The sequence below is a fragment of the Syngnathus acus genome, chromosome 17 (assembly GCF_901709675.1).
Source record: "Syngnathus acus chromosome 17, fSynAcu1.2, whole genome shotgun sequence".
Classification (NCBI taxonomy): Eukaryota; Metazoa; Chordata; class Actinopteri; order Syngnathiformes; family Syngnathidae; genus Syngnathus; species Syngnathus acus.
Genome location: NC_051102.1, coordinates 8,295,909 through 8,313,655, shown reverse-complemented (window position 1 = coordinate 8,313,655; position 17,747 = coordinate 8,295,909). Strand labels below are relative to the sequence as shown.

The following is a 17,747-nucleotide window of genomic DNA, read 5'->3' as shown; positions in this document are numbered from 1 at the left end:
GAGGGCAAGGGTGGGGGGGGTGAAAGATTTGGATCGGACAGCGCAGGGGGGGGGGGGCCTTCGTCGTCACAGGTTCCGTGAGAAACCTAATCCACTCACTACACCCAATTAGAGAAAAAAAAAAAGGACAAGAAAAATTTCCACAGTGTTAATCTTCGTTATTTGCTTTTTGAGGGCTCTAATATATATATATTTTTATTTTTCAGTGTCCATTGTGCCGTGCGAGCCTGCATAGGAGGAGAAAGGAAAGCTGGCTCGGGCACTTTTTGAATCCCCCACGCCCCACCCCTCCTGGCTCCGGCGGACAAAGTCCGCCACTCCCCTTCTCTAGTAGTGCGAGTGGGTGTTACTTTGCATCAGCTGTCGCATACTTACTGTGAAAATGTTGGAGCGGCGCTTGGACTGCTTGCGAATAGGCGTGGGCGTGTTGGAGGCAGCGATGGTCTCGATGCGCATCTCTCGCTGGCTTATGCTGGGGGTGGAGGGGACCGAGGAGGAGTAGTCGCTGAACGCGCAGCCGCCGTTGGCCGCCTGGCGGAGGAGGGGAGGAAGAGGGGGGGGAGGTAAAGAGGACACCATCGGATGAAGGAGGAGGACAGGAAGTGAGAACAGCGGGTCAATTTGAGTTCGATTTTAGCAACGGTTACATAAGACGACCGCGCTGGAGCTAATTTATATTCACACAGTGGAGGGGAGGGCCGTGAATTTGTGTGGAATTGCTGATTAATTGAGTCCTGAAGCAACAAGGAAAATGGAGTGCAGTACTTGGCCGCAACCAGCAGAGGGTACTGTTGATTCAGCTCAGGTGCTAACATTGAAAGCGATTTGTTACAAGTAAATTGGAGGACGCTATCAAAATAAAAAACAAAACAAAATAAAAAAATCAAGTTATGTTGCATGATCATGTGACTCGCGAACCGACCTCGCGGTCCTACCTGATTAATGTGAACGGAGGGGATGGACGCCGCGGGGACTGACGAGTGGCTGGGCGAGTTGGGCAGAGACTTGCACGGGCCGATGGAGAGCTGCTGCTTTTTCCTCATGGCCACCACCTTCTGGGCCACTGGAGGGCACAACAAATATAAATTGGGGATGGGAAAAACAGAAATGAAAATTTTGCCTTGTGATTATCATGACCAAAATGATTATGAGTATCGCTACCATCACGAAAATATTAAAAGAACTCCGAGGCATAATATAAAAGTGCAATTTTATTAATTGGGAATCTGGTGACTCGAATTGAAAAGTCCCAGCTAATTACGCCGGTTGTCATCGGCTGTGACGCCCAAAGTGTGACCAACGTTTGAGCGGCCCCGCGCAACTCCGCCTTTAATTAACGCGGCGGAACGCAAATTAGCGTCAGGAAGTGGTGCCGACAGTCGGGACAAACGAGACCTGGGATGATCTTGCCTGACAGCATCTCTTTCTAAACAGCTCCGATCGGACTTCGGGAAGCAATTAAGGAGCCGGAACCGGCGAACGTAAAGTCAGCATTTTGTTTGATATCGTGGCAAGCTTAGAAATGCGCTATGGGGAGAATAAATGATGACTTCATTATGAATTCAAGGGGAGAGGACATAGTTGATGCTTGTTGTTAAGGGTTTTAAGAGGCAGATTATTAAGAATTAATAAAATGCTAACACGCTACCAGATTGTATGCTAACGTGTCCGCTCACCATCTTGAAAGACTCTTTCCACATTGAGGCCATAAGTGGAGCAGGTCTCGTAGTACGTGCAGCGCTTCAGGTCATTGGATAACTTTCTGGCCCGCGAGTCGTCGATCACTCTGGGGTTGGCGGCGCTGATGGCATCTAGGACCGAAGCGGTGTTTCAAGAAACGCTGCAAACAGAGACCGAGCGGCCGCGGCGAGCGACGCAAACACCTTGTGTCCCCACGAGGACCATGGGCACCTCGGCGGCGTTCCTGTAGCTGGACAGACGCAGGAAGTAGTTGTAGACCGTCTGGAAGCTGATTTCGTCCTCCAGGCTGAAGACAAACACCACCGCGTCCACCCAGGCGGCAAACTGAGGGCACAGAAGAAGAACGGATGGATGTTGAAATGCAACCACGTTCACATTTCTCCTCTTGATTTACTGTCTCGGATCAGTTGAGGTCCAGACAACAGAACAAAATAGCAAACAGGGACTAGTTTGCAGAGATCTCAATCCATCTTTAAAAATTTACTTCTCACTCTTCACCACATGATGGCGGTGTAGCATCGTTTGTGACCCAATACGAGGGAACTTGCACAAAGACTAAATTAGGCAGAGGCAAGCTGCTGCAATTGTCATTGTCTTACAATGAAAATATAAAAATAATAAATTGAATAAATTAGTGCATTCTCAAGGGTGTAGGGGGGAGGGGGGGTATAAAAATCTTTATACAATTTTGTACACTGGATGCTGTGGCTCATTGAAAAACTATTCACAGCAGACAAACTATTTCTTTTGTGCCGGATACTTCCTGTCCTCGTTATGACCTCACCAGAAGTAATAAATCATACATGGAATAAAACTGCATTTTACCACCCCACTAGCGTAATAAAGTAGGTCGCACCACCTTCAACTGAAAAGGTTGCTGAAACCGAAATTGTTGCGGGAGACTCGGTAGAAAAAGTGCAGAGTCGAGTGGGAATCGCCATTCATCTTTTTATTATCGCGCCAGTCCTGAGGTGAGCTGGAGCTTATCCCGGCTGACTTTGGCTAGGCAGGGAGCAATCATATTCCCAATGAAAAGATTCAATGTGAAAAGTGAAACCATGAGTTTGCGGGCTGCTATCTGACCTAGCATGAGGCTTCTTTCGTTATTCTTTCTTTTACTGACAACAATTAGCTGTCTCTAGGGTGTTTGGCTACGAGTTGCTCGTTAATCCGCCGCGACCTTTAAATGCATGCGAGGTGAAAAGGGGGAGCAGCAGGCAGGTAATGGTGTGTGGACTAATGCTCTCTTTCTACATGACTGCGGTTGATGCTTCTGGTTTTTGGCGTCCATGCTCACCTGTAATTCTGGAGGTCCTCCTTCATCTCTGATCAGGAGGAGGTAGCTTTGCCCGTCCACCACAATTTCCTTCTTGAAGCGTCCACCTGGAGGACAAATGACACGCACTGTTGTTTTTTGTTTTGAATCTAGTATTGTTATTTAGATGGTTATATGCGGTCGATAATCTCTTGAGAATTGGGACTGGGCGATTTCAGCAAAAAATAATTATTATTATTATTGGAATCACCATTCGCAGCAAATTGCATTTTATTCAACGACCAGAAGTGAGTTAGTCGAAACTACTAGCATGGGCTCATTTGGTGATGCTGAGTGAGGCTGCCATATAATTGTCACAATGATTAAACTGATGAATTTTTTTCGACGGGTGTGACGTTTTGTCTTGAAGAGCGTCGCCGTTGCTAGGCGGCTCGACTGTGTCGCTCGGAGTCGGATGAGCGTACGCGTTGACGGTGACTTTGTCGCAGCTGTGCATTAGACATGCTAAATTGCGATTCCTCGCCCACGTAATTGGCTCCTGAGAGACCCCCGGCCGGCTTCCTGTCAAAGCACTCTGGAGGAGCTTCACTTCGACTTGTCGCCCAAACTTTTTATGAGGTCACGTCGTGTCGTTGCGTTCCACGCAAAGGCAGACAATAAAACAAATCACACTTTGCTCTGGAGTGGCTTTGAAAGGCTATTCCAAGAATTTTCTATTATCAACTCCAAGCGGTGGGGAGTGTCACTTTCATGATCTTTTCATCTCCAGGGGGTTAATTTGTTGCTTTGTAGGACTTTCAATTCTTGTTGGATTCCTCTGAGGGTGCTCCCATTATATTTTGCCGACAATTGTGCTTGGTACTCAATTGAGAGAAAAAAAAAACATTTTATAGTGGAGGAGCTGACAACTGAGATACTATAGTTTCAAAAGTGTGCACACTCTGTTACTGTATAACATGCATTGAAAATTACTCCTGTTACATGCACGGAAAAATCACACAGGACTCGAATCCAAATAGTTCGTTGACAGAAAGTTGGGCCATAAAGCTTGCTAATGTATTGGAGAAGTCAGAAATGTTCTCGCCGTGTGAATATATTCCGAGCGCCATTTGACAAAACTGAATAATATAGTCGGTTTTGATTAGGAGATGAATCAAAAAAAAAAAAAAAGGGAGAGCCAATGTTTGCCTGCGGAAAAATTACTACACATATATGGGGACAAAGCGGTACAGAAGATGGATGGATGGATATTTCTTTCACGACTTTGATTTTCTAGCTGCTTTCTTTATTTGAACAGACTGCGTTTGGAAATCAGAAGTTCCGCCGAGTTGGCCGGCCCTCATTAGATTGCATAACCGAGTGTCGGTTCTTTCAAAAGGTTGACTCAGTTCATCTCATCCCAGCAACTAAAGCCACTTGAGTCAGTCACCCCGTCCGTCCAGCTTAGCGAAAGCCGGACACTCTCAGGCTGCTTGCTGGCTGGCTGAATGACGCTTGTGTAACGTGTTGCGAGCCATCCACGCAGCGGCTTTCTTTTCAAAGCCAAGCTTTTGACGAGTCAGACAAAGCATGGAGCAAGGGCGCTTGTAACGGGGATCGGAACACGGCGCACAATGAATGATTTATGGAGACACTCTGCAATGGAAGCATATACACTGCCAGACTATGGATTTTGTTACATAACCACCCAAAGGTGTCTTCTAGCTCCTTCTATGACGATGATGAGGAGGATGATGCGTTACGTGAGCGGGTCAGGTCTAACTTAAAAAAAAAAAAGAAAAAAAAAGAGGGCTGCCGAGGTGGGCGGCACTCACAGAGAGGCTCAGACCTTGACATGCGACGGCGCTCCATCTGCTGTTGCCATGGCAACACACCCCGGAGCTTGTATCTTTCTTTTCCCACGCGCTGTATATTAAAGAAGAGCCGCCGTGCGGCTCTTTTTATCGGGGTGATTGGAAATGTGAGCGAGATGGCTGCCAATCAGAATTGTCGAGAAGTGTCTGGCTCTCTTTTTGCTGCATCAAGATGACGGAAACTACACGATACAAATTCACACGGCAAGCATTCCAGTCTATCTTTGAGGATGGCAAAGTGGGGCCAGAGGGCGCCGTTCTCATTACGATGGCGCTGATACGCTTGGGTTGTCATCTTCCAGTCTCCGCAATTGATTACGGAGGCATCGCGGATAAATGGCTCAGGAGTGCAACATTTATATTATGGAAAATTGTGAGAGCACACATTATGGAAAATGGACTTTGTGAATGTATATAAAAAGTTGGTCTGCCATCAGGTTTGAAATTGGACTATCAAGTCAATCTTTTATCTGCCTATTTTTGAAAATGTGTCAGGGGATAGGCAGAGCCACTTGGAAGAAGCTCAGACTAAATAATACATTCAATATCAATTGTATTTGTCTTGAATACAAAATGAAATACATTCTAATGCTATTTTCCTCTAAATAGATCATGATCCACAAGTTCTATATTTATTGAATAGAAAGGGAAATGAAATTGAAAGCTATGTATTATGATTGAATTTAATGCAAGAACACTGGTTAAGATTACTTTTGAATCAGAAAAAATAAAAATAATTACCTTCAGGAGACTCTTCCTGCACATAGGTCCCCGTCAAGTAGCGGTGGACTAAGGCCGACTTGCCGCTGGACAGATTCCCCACAATTCCCTGCAAAACAACAGAAAGGCGAGAGACATGAGCTCTTCCGTGACATTTCAAATCGTGGCGGCCAATGAATCACACCGAATCGGAGGGAAAAAGCCACTGCATCGTTTCATTTAGTGATTCCTTCGCAAACCACTAGAGGGCGCCCACCTACCATTAGTAGCTCACGAGCAACATTATAACCGGTCTAACTGTAACTCCTACGCCCATCTCAAAAGATGGTGGCAAAGCACTACCTTTGTCCAAAGGAAACTCCCAAACTGACCTTTACATAGTTCCCTGGCACCAAGGCCCCAGATGACGGCACCAAAGTAATACTTTTGTTGAGTACAGAAAAAATAGGCGACTTCAAATAACAAAGGAAAGATGACAAAAGAAAACCGAACCATGATGGTTATATTTATTTGTATTATTTTGTGTATTTAGAGATGGCACGTTATGTTATAATTTTGCGTACCGTATATGAAAGTGTGCCGTGTTGTAATTACATCTTCTCTTTATGTTTTTGCGTGTTATTCTCTTAATCATTAGCGGAACCAGGGCGACATAATTACAGTGACCAAAAAAATGCTGCAATTAATTGCATAGAAGGAAAGTTCACCTTTGTTAACTGCTGCAAAATAAAAAGCAGCTGCAGCCTGCAGAGATCATCAACCTCTGATCACAGTGGGATGTAAAGGAGACTAAACACGTTTGTTTAAGGGCTACTTGGAAGAGTCACTTATGATTGGTTGCAGGCTTTGCGGCGTTTCCTCCAACCGGTATGAAGGAGTTAAAAAAAAAACGTTCTGGGGTGGGGGAGGAAGTTAGCCAATCTGGCAAGAACAAAACGGGGCTACGACATAGCTCATTCTCCTCCCTCCTCAGATCATTAGTGGGCGCTAAAGTCAGGTATGGTTCGAATTATAAAGGCCACATGACGGGCAATCTGCATCTGATATTCCCCGGCACAACTTCAAGAGTTCTCCGTACGAGTGTGTGAGCGAGTTAGCGAAACATGGAGGCTGTGTGCTGTGAAAACAATGAGTCAACTCCGAAAGGCTACCACCACCGCGCAAGAGAAACGCCGCCTCAGCAATAGGAGACGCTTCCAGTCGGAATACAGCAAAAAATAAATAAATACAGAAACCAATTTAGTTGAATTTGGAAGCTATTTTAATAATAGCTGTACTTTTTTATTTGTATTTTATTTTAACCTGGTCGTACTTGATTGGTTTTTATTAAGGCTCTCGGGGAGAAGGCTGCCGTAACTCACCACTTTCAGCTCTGGCACAGACCGGCTCAGTGTCCATTCCTGGCTGTTGACAAAAGAATCTAAAAGGAGAAGGATAAAAATAAAACCAGTCAATAGCAATACAAGACTCCTCACAGTGCATTTATGAAGACATTCTATTCATAATTGGACTTTTATCTGCTAATCTCACATCATATCAAAAAATGTTTCCATGTGCTGGTTGTTCGTCAGCTGATGCGGCTGCCTTGTCACGAGTTGAGCGACAATAATGTGACAATATTACCAAAACGACTGGTTAAAAAAAAACGAGCTGATGTTTTGTTTTTGGGGATGTCTCACCAAAAATTTTGAATTTTAAATGGGGATAAATGTAACCAAGAAAAACTAGTTTTTAATCGTGATTAGTTGGTATAGCAACTAAGATCTCCACAATTAAAGTTGAGTTATTCTCATCAAAAGTTAAATTTCCTGTGTAAAAAAAAAATGTGTGAGTAAATAAGAAAATTCTTGGCATCCTTAGAAAAAACACAAACTCATGGCCAAAATAAATGTTTAAAAACTGAAGTAAACACGTGACCCCGCCCACACACACACCACAGTCCTAAACATGTATACAATTTTCTCTTCATGTATGGAGTACACTCAAGTATCGCAAGGCCTGCAATTAAGTGGGCGATGTTTACGTATCAAGACTTCCCACGGCGAGCGCGTCTTCAAGCGGCCTCCTTCACGTGCCCCCCGCCCCGGTGTATACTTTTCTCGTTTAGTGGTGTAGTTTTACGCAGCACTTTAACATCCCCCTTTATGGCTTGAACATGTCACGACATGCACAAGAAGAAGAAACCCGACCGGTTGGGTTTCAGTGAACGCCTCCTCGTTTTAAAGCGTTAGTTTTGTGGACGACTGTTGCTTTGTATTTTGTGTTTTATCACTAGGAAGAGATGCTTGGCGCCCTGGCAAATTACAGCACGGCCATGCATTAAAAAAAAAAAATGGCCTAATTGAATCCATGTGCTCCACTTACGTCACCCGTAAAGAATGAGCATCTCCAAAAGACTGCCCCAGAATGCCAAATAGGGGGGTGACGAGCCCCCCGCGTTTGTGATGCCTTGACAGGACACCGTCTTTGTCTAATGGAAAGAGGGAAGCTTCAGCTTGTTTGCCTGCTTTTCACTTTGCCGCTCATGTCGACTTGTATCTAAAACGACCAGTCGGTTTCCTGGCGGATTACGCTTAAGGGAAAAAATGCAAAGGCAGCAAAAAAAACAAAAAAAAAAATGGCTGTGCGGTGGTTTATTTTAGCGGGGGGACCTTGAAATTTATATTTTTCCCCCCTCAAAGATTTTTCCAAACAGTGTTCCCACTTGAAATTATAGAGGGTGATTTTTAGCTAGCAATTAGTACTTCGGCTTCTCTCAGTTGGGCATCAAATGATGTTCACTGTTGGACCATCAGAAAATAAAATCAGTAAGGAAGGGCACAATGATTTACTTTAGGACAAGAGCGGTTCAAACTACTAGAAAAACATCCCGTGTGTCCTTAAACATACTTTTTTTTTTTTCTTCATGATTATAACAAGAGTAGCCTCAGAGTACTTTCCCGTTCTTCTCTTCGAAGCAATTTACAGAGCGACTAGTCTTAGCCGTTATCTGCGTTCTGCTGAGTGCCCAAACACCAAACCGTTATCTGCAGCGCTCCGCGATAAACACAATCAGTCCGGGCCGAGACCGAGGCAAACATCTCCATAGCCGCGTCGGCGGTGGTGATGACGCAGCTGACTTCACGCTCTTAAAGCGAGCGTCTCAGACAGCGATAACTTCTAAAAGACACATGCCGGCCGCTCCGACCGGGTTCTTCTATTCAAAAGTACAGATGGAGGAGTCTGTTGCTACGATGCAACGATTGATCGAATCAATTTGTGGGGTTCCAGGCGGATTCGTGTCTGATTTATCTTCCGTTTCCACCTGCCTGAAATGGCAAACTGCAGAACACCAGCAGCCTTAGTGTATCATTAATCGACGCTAAAGCTATTTCGACCCAAAAAAATCAAGCCATGATTTAAAAAAAAATATAACGGTAACGGAAACCCATGCGTGCCATTCACTCATGCATCCATCCACACAACAGAGGAGCTTTGTTCCTCCACAGGTGGGGGGGTGGGCACCTCAAATATCTTGCAGAGGTTTGTCATCAGGTGGTCATCAGGAAGCATTCAGGTGTGTTTTGTTGTCATGGTTTACGTTCGGGGTGGGGGTGTTGAAGCTTTCTGGATCTAATTAGCCAACGAGCACTTTAGGCAGGTAGCGACAGGCAGCTAGCACTGGCTCGGCGCACCTACATTCCTGACGCCTGACTGCCTCGCACTCGGGATTAGAACGGACAAACGCGGCAGGACCCGGCCGCGTTGGCTGAGACGTCGCCCAGGTAACCGGCGACAACACAAAAGCGGCGGAGGACGAGCACGCTCGACCTTAGGACGCAATTGGACTGGATAAGATATCATTTGCCAGGTTAAAGGTCTGCTGTGCGTAATGGTGACAGTCAATAAAAAAAAAACATGCAGAAGCCCAGCTAGGACATTTTCTCTTTCATTTCTGAGGTAACCATGAATAGAAGTTTGCACCAGTTTCTTCACCTCAACCCGAGCTATCTGAATTTAGCTGCGCTAGCTTGCAAAAAGCATCCCTAATACAGCCGCTGACTCTTTTAATAGACCTTTGAAGGCCAACAGAAGACCGGGACATCGAAATAACCTTCATCCGAGAGCGTTTCAGAGTCAAACAAATGGGTGAGCGCGCCGAGTCCATTCATTTTGCCGTCAGGCGGTTCAAAGTTGCAGAGAACGAACGGACGGAAATGGTCCCAAAAATAGAAATTCCTAAAGCACTCCACATGTTTTGGAATGCCACCCAAACCCCAAGTTCCCCATGTGTTTTTCATTCGACGAAAAAAAAAAATGCACTTGAGACTTTCTTTACAGCAACCGGGGGACGTGAGATGGAAGGGGGGGGGGGGATGTGAATAGAACACTGAGTGTAGGGAAAAAGGTCTTGCAGGTCTTACCTTGACCTTTCTGAGCCTCTGTGTCTGCCAGGGTCTCTATGGCGACAGGCAGTGACTTATGATGCCGGCCTGCGTCTTTCCATTCGCATTTATCCGGCTGCTCTTTCCTTCTGAAGCGGTTGGCTATGAGCTGCCAAATGCTGGGCTCCTCCTGAGCCGGTTTGGACAATTTGCTCGGGCATAGGGGCACCTCCATCACCTTGACCTTGCCCCTGCTGCGATAGTGGATGTATTGGACACCCCCGTCGACAACCCGCTCGCCGGAAGACGACAGCGTTCTCCCCGTGAGGTACGAGAAAGGCTGAGGAGGCATGGGGTCGGCGGCGGCTTTGGCCCCTTCACAGCCCGGAGTGGCTTTGTCCCGGGGGCGAGCCCGCCGGATGCGCATACTCAGGCTGCGTCTCAATGAGCTCAGTGTGCTCTTGGGAGCATCCGCTTTGACGTATTTGGAAGACGATTTTGCGCATTTGTCCCCGTCGTTCTCCTTGTTCTTATCCGGAGAGCTTCTACCAAATAACCTCCAACGAAAGGCTCCTTTTAGGAAGCTTCCTCCATCGTGGCTCTGCTGCCTGCTTATGTTGTCGTCGTCGGAGGCCCTTTTCCTTAGCTCCAGAACAGTCATGCTGAGAGGCCTGGTCTTCCCGCTTCGGTGGCGCACCCCGGGGATCACTTGGGCAGGAACCGGGGCTCGGTGAACCACGACCGGATTGAGGCCGTCCACAACTCTCAGCTCGGCCTTCCTGCTCCTGTAGAGCTGGCTGCCCTCCACCGCGCCTGTCCTCTTCAGGGAGTTATGCTTGCACTGTTCCACCAGGACCGCGCCAGGGCCCGAAAGCATGCACACACTCCTCGGCCTCCTGAGTCGATCCGGTTGAGGCTCACTTTGCTGCTCCGCCGGTTCCCCATACATGCTCATAGTCCGCCTGCTTGGCGGGGCCTCATCCTGACGGTACCTGCGGAGGACGGCCCGAGGCAGCGTGTGCCCTGTGACGGCGCCATGTCCCCCGAATGACAGTCCTCCGGCATGGACATTGATGTGGTACTTGTGCGAGTCTGCGTCGGTCTTGTCTGAGGAGTTACCTGAGCTCTTAGAGGGATGTGTCATTAAGCCGTCACTCCTCATTTTTGCCTCCTCCTCTTCTTCCTCCTCGTTCTCCTCCACCACCACCTCTCGGCGTAGACTTCCCGCTCTTGGGGGCGGCCACTTGTCGAGGATGGCGGCGTTTTCCATGATCTGGTCTCCTGGCTTGCAACCGTCCGCCAGGGCGCAGGCTGTCACCCAGCCCATTCCTAACTCGGACACCGGGTCATCTCCCGGCGTGTCCTTTCGTGTGACAGAAATGTGGTAGGTGGTAGCATCCGCCGTCCCGCTGCTGAGGAAGAGCATGGCACTGTACCCCAACGCTTTCACACGCTACGGACAAAGGGACTCACATGCTCCGAGGAAGTTTTGGCATTCCTCAATTTGAAGAGCAAATTCCAGTTGCAGGCATAATCCCTCACCTTTGACGCGAGAGCAAACTTCAAAAAATGTCGGAGCAGAGCAAAGCCTCCACCTGCATCCTTGCGTAAGCACTAAGTGTCCGAAAGAGACTTTGTTCGACTTGGTGAGAGTACAAACAAGCTGACCAAGGAAAGGAAAAAAAAAAAAATCACACAACCTCCACACAGTTTGCCAAAGTCATGACTGCTAAACTTGCAAAAAGCAACTCATCCCGCCTCTTGGGCAAGTTGCGAACTGTGAGCAGCTCTTGTTGCAAGTGCTGCAGACAAGCCCCTTTAATCTCTGAGCCGAGGGAGTGTGTGTGTCTCTGAACTTTCGAGCAGAGCCATGCAACCCCCGGGAACACATGGAAAACAAGGAGTGGAACTCACAAGGCCCCGTGGCTCTTTCCTCAGAGCTGCTCTACTGCTTCTTCTCCAGCAACTCTTGGAAACATGAAAAGATAAACATGGGAACTGATTGCACACACAGTGCAGGAATCCACAAATCTGCGGCAGCCATGAAAAGGCGCCATGTTTTGCTTATATGCAAAAAACACACAATGCCAAGAGGGCGATATAGTCACAGGAATGTTCTCAAGCTTTCATATATCTGCAGGATTTTTTTTTTTTGCTGACAACTGCACATGTATGCACACATATAGTTGGTGCCACTACATCGCCCACACACTGCGTGGGAAGCAAAGTCGCTATTTTTGGTGGGGAGGAAATTGCGTCTTTTCTTCACTGCACTGCTTGTTTCCAGATCAGGAAATATTACATTCAATAAATATGGAAGGGAAGGAAAAAAAAAAATCTGCATCGTAGTAAGAGAGGCAACATTTGCGTCAAGCCGGGTTAGAGCACAACATTGCCCCCTTGTGACCTGAAAGAGACAAGCTAATGGGATCACTGGCGAGTTAACTGAAATGTTAGCTTTTTTTCAAAACGATGACCAAATGCAGATGGTAAAAGAAAAAATTGGAACCAGCCGCCTCTAAAACTAAGCATTTTACACAGAACGAGCCATTATAAGACAGAACAATGTTGTAAACCGAGGAACCCCCATATGGGTAGAGGTCAACACATTAAAAAAAAAATCAGTTACTGCCCACACAGATAAGTTCACATTTTTTGGGGAAATCCAAATCAGACGCAAATTGCATGAGAGCAACATGCTGCTGATGTTTTTGTGGGACTTATCCGCTATGAAATGGAAATCCAGTTGAACCATGTGCGAACATCAAAACAACATTCTGCACATTTTTGTTGTTGACGTTTCAACGTCATCATTTGATTGGTGAGATACCGAGGAATGAATTTTACTACGGTAAACGCTTTTGTGTGTTATCAGCAGACGAAAACATTCCCGAGAGGGTTCAGGAAGTCGTCTTGGGTTTCGGTGCAAATAGCACAGATGTATGCGGGCAAAGGTGGGTGGACAGACATATATATATTTTTTTTTTTTATTTTATTTACCTGAGTCCAGGTAGTAGGGATTGGGAATGTTGAACGGCTCGTCGTCAAGCAAAGGGTCCTTTTCACTCCATTGGTGTCGATTTCGCCTTCGGCTCCCAAAGCAGAGCATCATAATCTACATCTAAATTGACAACATAGCCACAAAACCGGGTCATCCGTTGGCTTCGGCATGGTACTCCTTAAATCCTGGTGCCCACGTTGGATGGAGCGTTTTGTCCTTGGCGCTGCAGGTGTACTCAGAAGGGCCCCACGTCATGAGAAAGCCTGATAGGATTAAAGCTAATCCACTCTTCTTCTTGTCTTGGTGTGGGTCCAGTCCAGGAAGAAAATGAGAGTAGCGCTACTTGCTAGCTAGCTCCCCCTCCAAAACAAAGAGCAGGTAACAGAGATTGTCTTGTCCACCTCTTCTGTCCCGCAAGCAAACATGTCCCCCCCCCCCCCCCCCCCCCCCCCCTCCTTGTAAGCCAGGGAGCACCTTTACAGCGGCTGGGCGGGTTTTCACAAAAACTGGACAAGCGTGTTTTTTTGATTTGACGCTTCCTGAATTGACGTGCATATAGTATGCGCGATAAAAGTGTGAGTGTGTGATTGTGCATTCATGCACTCCTTTGTTTCCGTTTCGCCAACATGACCCTGAGGTGCCTTCACAACACCAAATGTTACATATTATCTATGCTGTCGTGCGGAGAAGTATTGCGAAATTGCCGCCCGGCAATTTTCTGTCCCCGACGGCAATTTAACGTCAGTCTGAAAGGTTTTATGGTCCGTCACACTGCTCCAACAATTACAATTTATCCGTAGCAAGTTGTTGCTTCACTAAATTAGGCGTTCGCACAAAACCAGGGAAAGTTTATACTGAAAAAAAAAAGAAAACGCAAATTCAGCCGATACCTCAGAGAGTGATGAAGCTTTAGCCATCGTGACTTCAGGTCGTTGAGCATCGTAATCTTCCGTTTGAAGCCTAAAAGCTCCTCAAACTGGCAGTAAACTGCAGTCAGGGACAGAAAAACTTCTTGCCAGTCGGCAATTACGCAACACTGCTTCAACGAGCCTTGGCCAAAGGGAATGCTGACAAAAACTGCAAAGCCTAAGCTGTCAAATACTGAGGCTCTCACATCTGTCTCTATGACACGTGAAACAAAACAGAAAAGAATGAAGTTTAATGTGACCTTTGGGACAGCCAAGGTCAATACTTTTATTTATAGTAGCTTATCTTCCTCTCGCTGACGTCATGTTGGCAAACCATTTGAAACAGCCAAACTGCATTTCCCTGCATTCCTCCACAACCAGCCATCAATTCCAAATAATCGATGGACTTCTACGATGCGGTCCATTACGTGCGGCTGCGCAATCCAATACAATCCACGATAAAGAGCTGTAGCAAATTGCACACATGACAGATAGCGGCGTGCCCCCGTCGATACAAATAGACAGACGCCACGCGCCACAAACGGCTGGCAGATTGTTTTCGTGACGTTCCCGAGCCACGTAATCGAGAGCACTACGAGAACGTGAGTCACGGAGCTGAATGTGATCACGCATGGGCTTCCTGTGTTTGACAGCCACCACATCCAGCACAAGGTGTCGCTTCTCCTCCTTGACCAATATGCACTCTACCATATGCTCTCAGATCGTGGCTGTATACTCAATAGCACTCTGTAATATCGTGGGAAAAAATTTGGCTTTGCGCATTGCTAGCTGCATTATAAAAACCACATTGATGCTATTTGTTAGCCCATGTATGGCGTTTCACATTAGCATTATGCTAGTGGACATAAAAGGGGACGTCAAGTCAAAAAATGTCTTTACGATATTTTCTATGCGCCCCCACTAGTCGAAATATGGCATTCTAATTAATATTGTGTCATATGAATTCGGAGGCAAAATCCAGCTCTTTTCAGAGGGCGGCCATTTTGTCTTTGTTCACTATGTGCCAAACGGCTGCTTATTGTGAATTTACTTGAGTACACGTATACAGCCTACATCATTCATAGCTCAATTTTAGTTCTCATGTCGAAGGGAAACAAAAATAGGCTGAATTACGACTAGTATTTCGAAAAAATCCAAAAGTGGGGTCAGACGTATCTCAAGGCTGTATGTTGTTGCTCCCATTGTTGATATTTTATACTCGCTGTTACGTGATACAGTGAGTCTACGAACACGCCGGCGTGTCTAATGAATAATAAATATATGAAAATGTTATTTATTGCGTCAATAGAAAACCAGCAAATAAATCCGTCACCTGCATTATATAGGCGCAACAAATGATACTCGCTGGGTGCGATGTCGGACCAACAAAACACACTCTCATTCCGTTGTTATTGTTGTCACGCTTCCAATTTAGCCTCGCGCGAACACAAGAGAAGAAATCAATGTGTCTGCAGGTCCACAAACCAAAGGAAAACGGTTCGGGGAGGGCCGTCGAGAGTCGGAGTGTGACATCGGCACGGCCGTCACAGGCAGCCGGCGGCCTCCAATCACAACGGACAACTCCCAATGGCCTGGCTCGAATTGTTATAGGCAATCTAATGAGTTCCAATATAGGAGCTGGAGCATATGAAAAAAATAGTAAATTCACCCTCGTAAACAAAATGTCGATTGGCACAGTCAATGTGGTTGTAATTTTCAGTTGCATATGTCTGTTTATTGTTGTTTTTGTTAGTGGAGACTTCACCCTAAAATGTTTTGCTCCAAATTAATGAGCTCTTTTTTTTTTTTTTTTTTTCAGTAACAGATCAACAAGAACAGCAAGAACTTTGATCTTATTAATTATCCTTCGAGAGACACTTAAAATGTCTTTTCTATTTATTACAGAGCAATGATTCAGTGGCAAATTAATCTAATTGTGAAATTGTTCATTCCGCAATGATTTTATAAGGCTTTGTAGTCCATGATTTGTGTTTTACAAATTCCGCGTAGAAAAAGGCGACAAAGGAACCTAATGTTCCTGTGCCTAATGATTGCCAGACTTTATCAAGCCAAGGCACATGTACTTCAAAAAATGTCATGGCGCAACACCAACCAAAAAAGTGGATACGCCATCTAGTGGTAGGGAATCGAATTAGTCTTATTGTCACTATAAGTCACTGGCATAAATAGTTGAACTATAATGAATTGTTTGCAGTGAAAACATAATTTTGTGACCAATCAAACAAATTCCAGCACGCCGCAGTGAATCTGAAAAGTGTACCTAATAATATGGCTGGAGACTGCATAATAACTCTGCAAGTCTAATTTCCCGTGAAACCCCCTCATTAAAACACGTCAAGGGTGACACGCTAGCAGCAGAAACACGCACGCAACTCCTACGCGGGATCAATATCGCGTCGATCAAAAAACCAATTATGCGCGCTTTTGCGTCATCAGACTTTTTGCCAACGGAAGTAATTGAACATTTTTGTTTGAACCCATAAACATGACTCATTTACTTTCATTTACGCTTTTGACAGCATTGCCTGTATACTTGCTGAGTGATGGCGACACAACTGAGGCGCTCGCTGGGGGGAAACGTAAATGAGCAACATGTCAAAATATGCTTTAAATATTTAGAGCGTCGGGATAATTTATGACACGTAATTAGAAGTGGAGGCAGCCGTGTGGGACTTTTCACATTTTATTTGCCACCCCTCGAATCTCTGTAGCATAAATAAGCTTATCAAGTGGAACCTCTGAAGTCAAACGCCTCAAAAGTAGTACAATAGGGCTGTTTTTCATGATGTTTTATTTTTTTTATACATGTGTGGGAATGTTATTATTGCCGTTGTTTTCCAAGGCTAAACTGAATCAGAACAAGATTTAAGTAAAAGGCTATGATTATTATAATTCTTTCTCTCCACAGCGAGAACTCATGTGGACTTATTTGCAAGTCCATCTGCACAAGCAGACATAAAGGAAACTGTACAAAAGCGAATTACATTTGCCCCCGCCCACGCCAGACAATTACATATAACCAGCCAATTTGCCAGAAGATATCAATCTAACCAGGCCCATTTCCACCTCGCCCTTTGTCTGCAACAACAGCAATTTCACGTCTGCAAATGAATAAGTCAGCAGTAGGGAGAAGGCCGCAGGCAGCCGGCAAAGTTTATGTTAATGACGCTCGCACTAGTGCCGTTGGCGCGTGGGCGGTCGGCGAGGAGAGCTTTTTAAAATTCAGCTGCGCCAGCGACGGGAATACGTCACCGTTATTCCACTGCGGAGAAAATGATAGGTTGCAGGACATCTGTGGTAGCCCTGGGAGTGGGTTGGGGGGGGGGGGGGGGGGTGATTGGAGAGGCCAATCCAAATGATTCTACGATTCGGTTTGTATAGCGCGTACGTGCGAGACAATGCATTAAAACGAATGCGAGCTGGAGGCAGTGATGGAGTGTTTGGACGGCGAGGAAGTTGATTAGCATGTTTGACAGATCCAGAGAAGGCAAAAGGCAACTCCTCTGAGAGAACACAACCTAAATGCGCCGGCACATTACGGATTTGCACCTGCAGCCGGCCAAGCGCGATGATTGCAACTGGATGGGAGGGGGGGGCAATTTTCCTGCGTGCAACCAAACGGAAGGCCGGCGTACATTTCGATAAGTGGCAAAGCGCCGGGGAGGCGCCGACAGAAAAGCTGAAAAAAAGTGGAGGAGGCTGGATTGGTTCTCCAGGAAGCTATTTACTCAATCGAATTTGTATTTTTCTGTTTCATTGGTGCCAGGTGGTACCACACTGCCTCTCACTGGTCAATATTGGTACTGCAACTCAAAACTTCGAAAAAGAGAGCTGTGAAACTTAACGTCTGGTATAGATGTGGTGTGTTTTCTTTTATCATCCTTTTTTTCTCGTCGTGTGCGG

The 17,747-nt window shown here is 46.0% G+C and overlaps 1 protein-coding gene across 3 annotated transcripts in view; it reads right to left on the bottom strand.

Moving 5' to 3' along the window:
• Nucleotides 1-17,747, bottom strand: part of agap3 (ArfGAP with GTPase domain, ankyrin repeat and PH domain 3) — a 75,451-nt gene that overhangs the window by 34,455 nt on the left and 23,249 nt on the right. Inside the window, exons 1-8 of one of the 3 annotated variants that reach the window (XM_037277180.1) lie at nucleotides 12,915-13,408; nucleotides 6,912-6,970; nucleotides 5,572-5,659; nucleotides 2,999-3,084; nucleotides 1,884-2,025; nucleotides 1,677-1,811; nucleotides 936-1,063; nucleotides 376-531 (exon numbers count right to left, since the gene is read on the bottom strand). In XM_037277180.1, coding sequence (XP_037133075.1) covers nucleotides 376-531; nucleotides 936-1,063; nucleotides 1,677-1,811; nucleotides 1,884-2,025; nucleotides 2,999-3,084; nucleotides 5,572-5,659; nucleotides 6,912-6,970; nucleotides 12,915-13,026 — 906 coding nt within the window. In that variant the 5' untranslated portion in view covers nucleotides 13,027-13,408. Of the gene's footprint in view, nucleotides 1-375; nucleotides 532-935; nucleotides 1,064-1,676; nucleotides 1,812-1,883; nucleotides 2,026-2,998; nucleotides 3,085-5,571; nucleotides 5,660-6,911; nucleotides 6,971-9,953; nucleotides 11,847-12,914; nucleotides 13,409-17,747 lie in introns of those variants that run through there. The other 2 variants (XM_037277178.1, XM_037277179.1) reach the window with 2 other exon arrangements.